Source organism: Tetrao urogallus (genome assembly GCF_951394365.1).
Source record: "Tetrao urogallus genome assembly, chromosome: 21".
In the NCBI taxonomy this organism is placed as follows: domain Eukaryota; kingdom Metazoa; phylum Chordata; class Aves; order Galliformes; family Phasianidae; genus Tetrao; species Tetrao urogallus.
In genome coordinates this window covers 1,340,329-1,351,731 of record NC_136834.1, presented here as the reverse complement: position 1 = coordinate 1,351,731, position 11,403 = coordinate 1,340,329, and the positions used below count along the sequence as shown (strand labels likewise).

Genomic DNA, 11,403 nt, shown 5'->3' with positions numbered 1-11,403 from the left:
TTTCTAGATGGAGTCCCATTCATGGGCAAATCCTCCTAGAGTTCTACAGCCTGGTTGGACCACACATAAAACTCTCCTTTCTGTAGCTTCCATCATACAAACACCTCTTTCCTGTACATTCATTGCTCTAACTCAATATCCTTCAGAAAGAGAGTTTCTTTTCTCCCAGTAGAGAGAGTTACAATAAAAAGAAGCAGATCTTCACTCGTAAAAACCCCACAAGAAGCATCCAGCTCTCTTAAATAGATTCCCTCTTGGGCATGCTAGCCCTAGCGTGGCCCAGGTGCAGCCTAAATGGTAGCAAGGTGAATCCACACAGCCTGCTGACAAGCAATGAAGGGCAAGTATGTTGTGACAGCTGGTGCCAATGGGAAGGTGTGGCATCCTTCCTAAGGATGCTGGGTCTGACAGCCTCTCTGCAGTAACCCTAGGAGCAGGTGTGTTCTCACAGGCCTGAAAGCTTCCTGATGGTGGAATTTGAATGCTGAAAACACAAAAAACATTAAAAAAAAAAAAAAAAAAAAAAAAAGCGCTACTGGAATCTGTTTCCTAAACATCCTCATCCTGTTTACAAACTCAGCTGCACTACCTTGAAATTATTTGTGGATAAAATAAAATAGGTCTGAAGAGGTTGAAGATTGAGCTGTCGTCAACAGAATCCTACAGCAGGTGAATAAGAAATTGCTAAGATCTTCAACTCCCCAGACACTGAGCTGTAACATGGCATCCTATCAGCTGGCATTTGGGGTGAACATTTTAAAAAGCCACTATTCATAAGGAAAGAACAATTTATTTCACATAAAAGGCCCCGTAATTAGGTCCCTAGGACTGAAGCCAGATGTGTCTGTACTTTAGGCAATTTGCTGAGTTCTATTAGCATTTGAACAATCAAAGCTAACCTTTGAAGTTAGCATGCCAGTCAGACAGGGGAAGCTCAGCTCTAGCTGTGTCATTTCCATCCCCACTAAGAAGCAGTGCATGAATTTACCAGCCAGGGTTACAGGAGGAGCTGAGAAGAAAAGCTTGCAGTAAAATAACACCTACACACCATGAAACATACACATACCTTTCCCAAATGAGTCTTCTTTCAGGAAAGGAGGCACTGCCTGTTGTGATGTTTTAAACAAAACAGCTTGCCGACTGGTGGATGCAGAGATCATTGTCCTACACCATCCGATATTGTTTGATTCCAGTCAAAGACAAATGATGTCAGCTGTAGGCAGGTTTGTGGGACAGAAAGACCAAAAAAAAGCAGGGAAGGGAATGTAAAAGCATAATGTATGTTGCAATACAGTGTGTGGCAGTAAAAGTCCACAAAAACTTACTGTAAAACTCCCTGAACTCAGAGGAAAGGCATTATAGGATCATAGAATCATTAAGTTTGGAGAAGACCTATAAGATCATCCAGTCCAACCATCCACCCATCATTAATACTGCCACTGAACCGTGGCCCTAAGTACCACATCTCCATGTTTTTTGAACGTTCTTTGGCTTTGCTGAGCTAAAGGGCAGACCCTGAGACAACGGCCCAAGCAGAAATCACTGCAAATCTACTGAAATCAAAGAGATTCATGGATGTCCAAGCAGACAAAGAATGCAGAAAGCAGAGACCCAGGCAGTGATTGAAAGGACCATCTGCTGCTCTGCCCACTGGATTCAGTAAGAATTTACCAGAGTCATCTTGATTTGATCCTTGGTACAGGAGGGTGCAGCGAATGCCCGAGGAATAACGGAATGGCTCAGGTTGGGAGGGACCTTAAAGACCATCCCATTCCAACCCCCAGGAAGGCAAGATGCATCATCTCAGGAATTTGTAAAATCTCCTCAAACCAAACCTCATTCTATTCCCAAAGAACAAAAATATGTATGCAGAGAAGAAAAGGCTGTGTGGAGCTGCTGCAGGCAGGGAAAAATTCCAGCTCCTTCTTCTCCCTCCCAGCAATGAGAAATGATACCTCCCTCATCCCTTGGAGAGGAAATCAACCCTCTTCTCGGGTAGCTGCTGTGCGCCTGTGGATGTGAAGCAGAGCAAACAGGCAGAAAGCACAAGGTCCTTCCCTGCATCACCTCCTCCCTAACAGTGATGGAGAGTGGAGGGGGGGAGGAAATCACCAGGAAAATGAGTGCTGCCAGGAGGGGAGGAGGTGACCTGGGGCAGTTCTCTCCCTCTGAAGGAGGTGTTGCACTCAGGGAACCCCCCTCTCCCAGAGGGTCACCTATGGGGCCAGTTGTAACCAGTTCCCTTATCGAGGCTGGGGGACAGAGCTCTGGCTCCTGTGGGGATCTGGAAGGAGGCAGCTGAGCTCCCTCTGGGCAGAGAGAGCAGGGATATAAGGAGAGGCTTCTGTGGGTAAAGTGAAAACACAGGGAGAGCTGGGGATAGGATAGGAAGAGAAATACAGAGAGAAGGAGAGGATGCATCTGCTGGATCTTTGCTGCAAAGCCTCACTACTGCTGCTGTTTATGCCATGGGCTGGTGGTGAAAATGATGCGGAGCTGCAGTCCTTGCAGGTACTGGGGCTGGGACTCCTGGGGACATGAGGACAAGAGCAGAGCTGCCCATCTGATGCTGCAGCTGCCACTTCTCACCTCTGCTTCCCTCTCCAGGAGCTCCTGGAGGCTTTGGAGCAGCTCCAGGAGGAGGAAGGGGCACCAGCCCTGGAAGACGAGCTGGGTGCTGGGGCTGAAGTTGGTGGCTCTGAGTGGGATCTCCAGGGGCTAGAAAGCAGCCCGGTGGGCGCCCTTCTGCCAGCTCCCAGCCCTCCCCAACCAGCGGAGGGACAGAGCCAGTGGAGGAGCCTCCTCTCCTCCTTCGGACGGAGGCATTTCTCCGGCTGCTTTGGGACGAGGATGGAGAGAATCGGCGCGCAGTCGGGGCTGGGATGCAATCACTACAAAGCCCGTAGGTCTCGGGTCAGATCCAGAACTCCCTGTGAAGTGGTGGGGACAGGGGCAGCTGGCTGCCAGCCTCAGAGTAGCTCCCCTACCCCTCCAGCTCCTTGCCCTTTATTTTTTTCAGGTTTCTGGAGGAGAAGGAGAAGCTGAAGCCAGGACTAGCTCTCAAGCACTGGTCTTGTCCCTCTGCTGGACAGCCTGCCTCCCCCTGAAGCTTCTGGAATTTGGGGTATACAACAATAAACCTTTTGTATGAAGCCTCTACTGCCTTTTGTAAGTGTTTTCTTTGGTCACAGAATAGCGCAGATATAGAATACTTCCCCACCCCCCAAAGACCTCCACTCCTTCTACCCTAAGGGCTTGGTCCTTGGCACTGGCCAGATCACCCTGCCAGGTCTGGAAGGCCGTGTAGCACCATTCCATGCCAGGGAGTCACCCCAGTAACTCTCCTCGCTGCGCTGGAGAGGCACCACAGCCAATTCCAGACCCATGGCAATGCGCTCAGTTGCCTCCCACGAGCATTTCAGTGCTCTGGCTGTGAATCCTCCCAGTAGGTGGGCAGAGGGCTCGGGGTTAATTCCAAGTAGTGTGCTACAGATGCCCCGTCCCATGGGCTATGCTAAATTTGGCACGGCGGGCCGCCACGGAGTGCCACTGAAGACAGAAGAGCTGCATGGCTTTAAAAATACACTTGGCATCAGCCGAAGGGCAGCCAGGCCTTCAGGACCGGGGACAGACGCCAGAAGCCCGCAGCAAGGAAAGCAGCCCCTGCAGGGACGCGTTGCACATCATTACCTTTTCCTTTTGGTTCCCAAACTGATGGTCTTGAGCCTATTCTGTGCTGGTGAAATCTCACCTGGATCACCGTGTGAGGTCCTCAGTACAGGAGAGATGTGGACCTGTTGGAGTGCATCCAGAGGAAGGTCACAAAAATGATCCCAGGGATGGAAGGCCTCCCTGCAAATGGTGATGGGACAGGGGAAATGGTTTCCAACTAAAGGAGGGGAGATTTAGATTGGGTATAAGGAAGAAAGGTGATGAGGCACTGGTACAGGTTGCCCAGAGGCACTGGTACAGGTTGCCCAGAGTGGTGGAGGTGCCCCATCCCTGCAGACACCCAAGGTCAGGGAATGGGGTTCTGAGCACCTGATGGAGCTGTGGGTGTCCCTGCTCACTGCAGAGGTTTCATCTGATGGCCTTTAGTGTCCCTTCCAACTCAAACTGTTCCATGATTCTATAACTCTTGATCTAATGGAACTGCAAGAAAAGAGAGCTTGGGTTGGTGTACGGCAGAGTTCTTCTGAAGGTTTTAGTCACCTCACCATGCTGCAGGGCTAGTGGCAGTGCTAACCACGGCTGAGCTCTGTCCATGTACTATCCCTGCTCCTTTCAGGGATCCTCTTGAAATCCTCCTCCTCCTCAGCTCCTGTCCCATACTCCCACTCCTAAAACTGGTTTTCCCACTCCTAAAACTGGTCACAACATGCATTTATAAGAACCTAGTGCTCTATTTAGAATTCTAGTATTTACTGTACAAATAGTTAGCAAAGCATGGGTAACGCCTTGGTCTTGTCCCTTCACTGCTGGACTGTAAAGCCAAAAGTTCCTATTAGCCTTGCAAGGGTGATGATGCTGAGATAGCCCAAGCAGACAAACAAGTGAAATTAATAGCTGAGTTCTATCATTTTACACCCCATTTGTTTTGGCAGAGCTGTCAGATGGATAACAGAGGACAGAATTTGTAAACATGATAGCTACCGTGACGGCCAGTCAGTTCATCCCATCTGTATGCTTTCATATAGGCTATGTGAAATAGTGCAGAGGCATATCCACGTTGGAAAAATTCTATTGAGGCTACAGTTGGGCCCCTAGATCTCATCTATCTGCTGTGGAATGTGGAAGAAAGAAAGTGAACTAATTAGTAAAAGAAAGGAGTAGCTCTTGGTCCAGGTTACTGAAGGCAGCCTTGGAATATTAGGTTGTTTTACACAGATAGGCCACTCATAGCTAAATATTGCCTCATGACTGATACCACGTTCCTTCTTTCTCAGAGCTGGGTCTGTGACCTGGGGTTTACTTTACAGATGTGCTGAGCTCTCAGGCAAAACTGACATGGAGCAACAGGGTTTTTTTTTAGCACAGGGACAGCACTAGAGAATAGTTGGCAGGTGGGAGCAAAAGGAAAGAAAAAGAACAGTAACAGACCCTGATTACTTGAAACTGGATTCTCAGTATTAATGAATACCATTTATAATACTGATACTCATCCACTCTCAGCTTGCAAAATGAAGATAAGTAAGAAAATACCTGCAATTATTTAGCTAACCATGTAGACATTGCAGCATGGTGTGTCAGTAACAAAGCTGTCAGGTTGGTAACTCTTTCTTTACCACAATTTGAACAGGACTAAATAACAATGGGCTGGAACACATTAGTACAGAACTGAGTACTGCTTTATGATACCGTACAGCTGGGCTGACTTCAAGCCATGCTGGGAAAAAAGCAGTATTTGGGCTCGACTTCACAACCTTGAGAATGCCCTTTCCTGTATAATTTTGGTAGGCAGGTCATGTGAACAGTGTGTTTGCATGTTTGTACACAAATACTGTGCTAAGACATGAAAAAATATTTTATTCTATTATTATTTAGAAGCTGTACCCTGGAGATTATTTCAAGAGCCACATTTCTATGAAAAGCCAACAAATTATTACTAGCCTGACATAGGCAACTTTGTCACGTATCTCTTCCTGTTTCAATTTTGAGTATAAGGAATGTTAGGAAAATGCAGCACAAACAATATGCTTCAGAGTTTGAAACATATAAAAAAGTAGCTGTTGTTAATTGCATTAAAGACAGTGCTGGAAGAAGACCTAGCAGCAAGTCTGCATCATTGAAATTCTCATTTCAACACAGACAGTTTTCAGGTAAGCTTGAAAACTTCAGTTCTCAAAGAAACCAGTACACAAAAATTAATCCAGAATCTGGCCACCTCCTCTTTAAATACTATTAATGCAGGGTCAAACCTTACCACGGATGTTTAAAGAAATCCCACTGGTTTAAATGTCCAGCTGTTAATAGTATAATAATAATTTTTCCGCGGTGCCAAAGTCAGTTCCATGGGGCTGGAGGAACTCAGTGTCCCCACAGCAGCTGCCGGGAGGTGCAGATCGGGTGCTTCTGTTGCTGGCAACATGCAAATACAAAGTCTTAATGTGATCTCACCTCTACAGCGATGGGGAAAGGGAAGTGGCCCAAACCTGAGATTTTCAGCACATTCCATGGCATGCGGTGGCTACGTGTATTCCTTATATAGAAGGAGAATGTGCATGGTACTTTAGGTACCCTAAAAGTAGATTCATCTTCAGCCTTTGCTCTCCACCAAATACTCATCTGCAAAGCTTCCTTGCTTTCCTTATAAACAGCAATTTCCCTACGGAAATCTTCTAACTGAGCAGAGTTTAGAGCGGCTGTTTCCCACCTCCCTAAATCTGAGCATAGGGGTCTCTTGAAGGAAAATTGCTAAGAATTTCCAACTGGACTATGTAATCACAGCGCCTGGTATCAAGAGGAGGGGGAGTGACATGAAATCACTGACTTGTGACATACATTCCTCAGCAACAGCAGCTGCTGCCTAATGACAGCTAATAAAGGGAATCTTCCCTTGACAGAACCGCATGCCTGCAGTGGGACTGGAATGTGCCCCAGATAAATCCCCTGATAACCCAGGAAGCAGAGATCACACCAAACCATATAAAAGACAAGCTTCGAAAGAGAGAGGATAGGAGAAAGAAGAGAGAGACCTGAAGAGCCATCTCAGAAGAAACAGCTTGAACCTCCCCTATTCCCAACGAACCCAGCGCCATGGACACTAGAGGCTCATTTTCCTGTGGTTTCCTCTTGCTGCTTCTTGTCCAGCTGCAGCCCAGCAGGGCCAACCCCATCTACAACCTCAGCCCTGCCAAAGAACTGGCCAGCATGGAGGTGAGATGACTCTTTGCTTTTAAAAGGTTAAACTTCCTGGGGGTTTAGAAGTGTGTGCAACTGTGCTTTTGCCTTTCTTTTGTATGGTCAGATAGCTACGTTAGCGATTGCATGTAGTGGTCAAAGTCCCAGTTCTTCACAGGGTTCAAAGAAGCTTTGTAGGGCAATACCCTCCAGTGCTGGGATCACCCAAGCTGCTGGGTGGCAATGGGAAACAGAATTCCTATGCCGTGAGATGGCTGCTTTGGGTTTTCACCCTTCTCTTAAGCAATAGCCTCATTTTGAGTTTCTTAATGAATTACTGCAATATCCCGGAGAAAAAACATAGCAATGCATCATGGCATCCCAATGAAAACAACGGAAAACTTTCAAGTGAGCTTATCCCATTAAGAGGCAAGTGTAGTGAGCCAGGACAGCCCTACTGCTTTGGGTTTGTGGATTTAAGAGAGAAGAGCTGCATGCAGATGGGAGGTGAAGAGGTAAAGCAGAGCACTCAAAGTCAATCTTCTAGAAGGTGTATTACTTGTGCAAACCGAGAGGAACAGTATGATCAAGTAACTGTGACACAGCCAGAAAAGACTCTGGAGCTGTAAAATTACCACAGGCTTACTTTAATAAGCGAGACTTAGAGACTTATTACAATAGCTTGGGGAATGATAGAAACTTTAAGATTCTGTCTTTAAAGACCAAACCTGACAATTGAAGCATTTCTTTGGACTGGCCCAGAAGCCAGCATCATATCCTGAGAACCAAATCTCTAAAATGATCAGGACAGTGTCAGCCAAAGCTAAAACTGCCTCGTGCCCTCAGGCTCCTCTGTCTCCAGCTGAAAAGAGTGGCTTCCAAATGCATTCACCCTCAAGCAAACCATGAGGTTCACTCCTCTCTAGCCCACTTTCAGAGATGGGCAATTCGATTCTTCGATGATGATGAAGGATGAGCTGTCCTTGAGCAGGTTCCCTATTATTCAAAGCTTTAAAAATTATGGAGAATGGTACCCAGAAGGTGAGATAGCAGACAACTTTTTCATATAGATATTTTTAAGGAGATGCACATTGCTTTAAGGAGCAGAAATCTTAGAATACCTAGGGTAGAGATTAGTGGAAAACACTGGGAGCTTCTCATAGTGATGTCCACTGCAATAACTGGGGGTTAAAGATGAGCAGACTTTAGTCAAAATAAGAAGAGAGAGGCAATAGATGACCAGCAGCATTGCAGGCAACTTCTGAGAGCATGGGAGTCACTATGGGTTCGGAAGTACTTTGAAATCGTGGACTATTGCGGGGTTGAGAGGCATCTCTTGTTCTGTTTCTGTGCCAAAAGCTCTTCTATCCTTGCCAGTGGGACTGTGGCACTTCTTTGGCAGACAGCTTGTTACCTCTCAGCTACAGCTACAGATAGGTGGAATTAATGTAAACAGGGATTTAACATAGAGGACAGAGCTCACGAACCACCAGCATCTCTGGAATCCAACCAGGGAGTACTTAAAGGTGGCTGCAGAACCACAGACAAATTCAGAGTCAGATGAGTGGAAGAGCTAATAAACGCATGAAACCAGGAGTCTTATGAAATGAATCCTTCTCTTATAGGCTCTTCTGGAGAGACTGGAGGATAAGTTTGCACTGATTGAAGCTCTGGAGTCCAATCCTGACCTGCAAGAGCCCCAAACCCAAGAGGAGATTCCACCAGAACTCATAGATGACAATGATGAGCAGAAGGCTGAACCCAATCTAAGATCCAACACTCCTCTGTCCTACAGGAACCCCTTCCTCAAGAGACTGAGGGGGGTGCAGATGCCCCGGATGATGAGAGATTCTGGCTGCTTCGGCAGAAGAATCGATAGGATTGGCTCTCTGAGTGGAATGGGTTGCAATGGTGAGTCCAACTTAAGCCATTCTGGTGAAAAGGCGGACTGCATTTATGTTTTTGCAGCAAGGGAGGAGCAAGGTTTCATTAAAATCTTTAACAATAAGAAATCGTTAAACACTTTGAGTAACAAGGAGCTCATTTTAGTCCAATCTTTAATTTTTTTCCAAATTTTTTCCAAAATAAACTTCACGTTTATTGATCAGACGGATGAAAGCGCTGCTGACAGTGGTGGCATAGGTAGAAAGATTCCAGTACCACTTACTGTGTGTTCGGTTTGCAGGTTCCAGGAAGAATTAGGACCACTTCACCCTGAAGAATGCTTCGCAGAACCCGTTCCTCCCAAGATGAAAGCTCGTCAACAGAAAGTTATTCCTATTTTTATTTATTTATTTATTTATTTATTTGATCTCTCTCTCTCTCTCTTTTTCTTAATAACATTTCTTACTCTGGCACCGTGAGACCATCTTTAAATAAAACTAACACGTAAGATATCTATGCTGGAACCTCTCTCCTGTCTGTTGCATTAAAATTTCTTGTATTTTCCTAAAGTCAAAAGCCTACGTTTTATTGGTACTCTGGTACCCGCAAGGCTGGATCTCACTTACACAAGACCAAGAAAGTATGAAGCTGGGAAAATGAGAATGAGTTTTTCCCTAGATTTTTCCTCTCTACACTAAGAAATTATAACAGATGAGCAGGAGGAAAAAAAAAAAAAAAAAAGCTTGCTCAACACTGGAAGACCCACAAGAGTAGATGTAGCTTCAGTAACAAGAAAGTCCTTTTGCTGATACAGATTACTCAGTCAACGCAGCTGCCACTCCACTGCCACACATCCCTCATGTGAGCAAAATTTACAAGAAAAGAAGTAAAAATTGAAGCAAAACTCCACAAGTTAGAAGCTAACTAGAGGGAGGAAAGGGAATTCATTGTATATGCTTTCTAGCACTGACCAAATAAAGGCTATAAGCATCAACAGAAAGATACGTCATTGACTGTGTCTTGTCTCACTGTGCATGTGGTTGAGCTGCTGATGCTCAGTGCTTCTTGATGCTTCTCAGAGGGCATGAATGCTATCACAGTACTGAGGGCAGGTGGGATCACTTCAGTTACGAGCAGTTTGTGCATAACACTTATTCCTTTCTGGGAGTCACACAGTTCTGAACACAACTGAAAGGAATACTACTCATTTAAACTTTTGTAGCTGGATCTCGCACCTACAATCTGAATCCACATCCTCCCCATAGGTTTAGATTGCCAGAACCATTCACTTAGCATCCTAAAGATCCCCTTGGGATCAAAAGCATTGAACTCAGACTCTACACAACTATCCTGCGAGTCCACGCACCACCGGAAACTGGGTTATGGTGAGGATCAAGTTAGAGTTTTGTTTCCAGCATTCATTACTGGAGCACCCAGGAAAGCTCATTCAGAGTGTAAGATCATAGCAGGGCGGACTCAACTGGTGAAAGGGCACATACACCCATCAATGAAGTCTATCCGAAGAGGAATGATACTTGGGACAGGCAAGGTGCCAGTGCCATGCCAGTTGTTGACAACAGCTCTCAGAAACCACAGCTGTAGTGAACTTGGAGTGCTAACAACACGCCTGCATGCCTGACTTCCCACACGCTGCTATAAAAGGAGGTAAAACCAATCCTCATGCTGTAACACTAACGGCCCTTACTGGATCTGAATTTTACCCAGTCAAGCAAAACTTGCACGGATGCATCAAGGCCCTGCAAATTATCCCTCCCTTTCAGCTCCCCAGGGCACAAAACACTCAAGAGCTCAGTGCTAAAAATGGCAAGAAGAGTTGGCACTGCCTGACCCAAAGCCAGGTGGGTCCAGTATTAAGAGCAAGCCAGTTCCCGGTGGAACAGGTCTGTATTGGCTTGCAGACAGCATGTTAATAGACCCTGCAGCCTGGGAGAGCTTAATTGAGAGCTGGCAATTTAGGAAAAACGCATCTCTGTGGCTAGATTTTTAGTGCTACTCCCATAAACACACTGAGCTATAAACCTCCCCTGGGGAAATCGTGCAGACAGGTCAGAATAGGATTGAGTGCAGGAAAGAGCACTTGGAAAAGCTGAAACTCAGCACTGATCAGCTCTATGTGCAAAGAGCATCTCACCCAAGGAGAAGCAGAGCTACAACAGCACAGAAGAGGGAACAGACAGTCCCAAACAAGCGTAAGACAAAAGCAACCCACTCCGTATGGAGAAAGCAAGGGCACCTGAAAGCTGAACTCCTCTTCCCAGCAACCTGTGGTTGGGCTCATGGCTCAAGCATCCAAAGGAGGGTCCTGTTTTCCTGTATGCAACAGAAGGTGCTAAATCCACACTGCAGTCTTTCCCCTTCGTGCAGACAGAAGCTGACACCTGATGACTCTTTATTCCTTTCTGCTGTTTTCATTGCAGTAATTTGCACTGCTGCACGTGCCAGCCATGAAAGGATGCAGCGATTCCTTCTAACTGGGATGTGCTCTCTTACAGCAGCAGTCAGTCTTGCATGAATCCACATCTAAACATGAGGAGGCTTTCTTCAGGTCTGTAGAGGATTTGCCTTTCAGTGCCTGTGCATTTTGGAAACTAATCCTGGCAGAACTTTTTGGAGACAAAGGAGGAACTGCACGAGAGAAGAAATAAGCAACACCAGTCT

The 11,403-nt window shown here is 46.1% G+C and overlaps 2 protein-coding genes across 2 annotated transcripts; both read left to right on the top strand.

Moving 5' to 3' along the window:
- Nucleotides 1-2,415: 2,415 nt before the first annotated feature.
- On the top strand, nucleotides 2,416-3,045 carry LOC306954334 (natriuretic peptides B-like; the record flags this gene model as incomplete). The annotated part of the gene is made up of 3 exons (XM_079545409.1): nucleotides 2,416-2,511; nucleotides 2,608-2,902; nucleotides 3,020-3,045. 3 exons carry the CDS (start codon nucleotides 2,416-2,418, stop codon nucleotides 3,043-3,045), a joined length of 417 nt encoding a protein of 138 aa, XP_079401535.1.
- Nucleotides 3,046-6,756: 3,711 nt separating this feature from the next.
- NPPA (natriuretic peptide A) lies at nucleotides 6,757-9,042 on the top strand (the record flags this gene model as incomplete). Its single annotated transcript, XM_079545529.1, has 3 exons — nucleotides 6,757-6,876; nucleotides 8,466-8,751; nucleotides 9,026-9,042. The coding sequence occupies 3 exons, from the start codon at nucleotides 6,757-6,759 to the stop codon at nucleotides 9,040-9,042; spliced, it is 423 nt and encodes a 140-aa protein (XP_079401655.1).
- Between the last annotated feature and the right edge of the window lie 2,361 nt (nucleotides 9,043-11,403).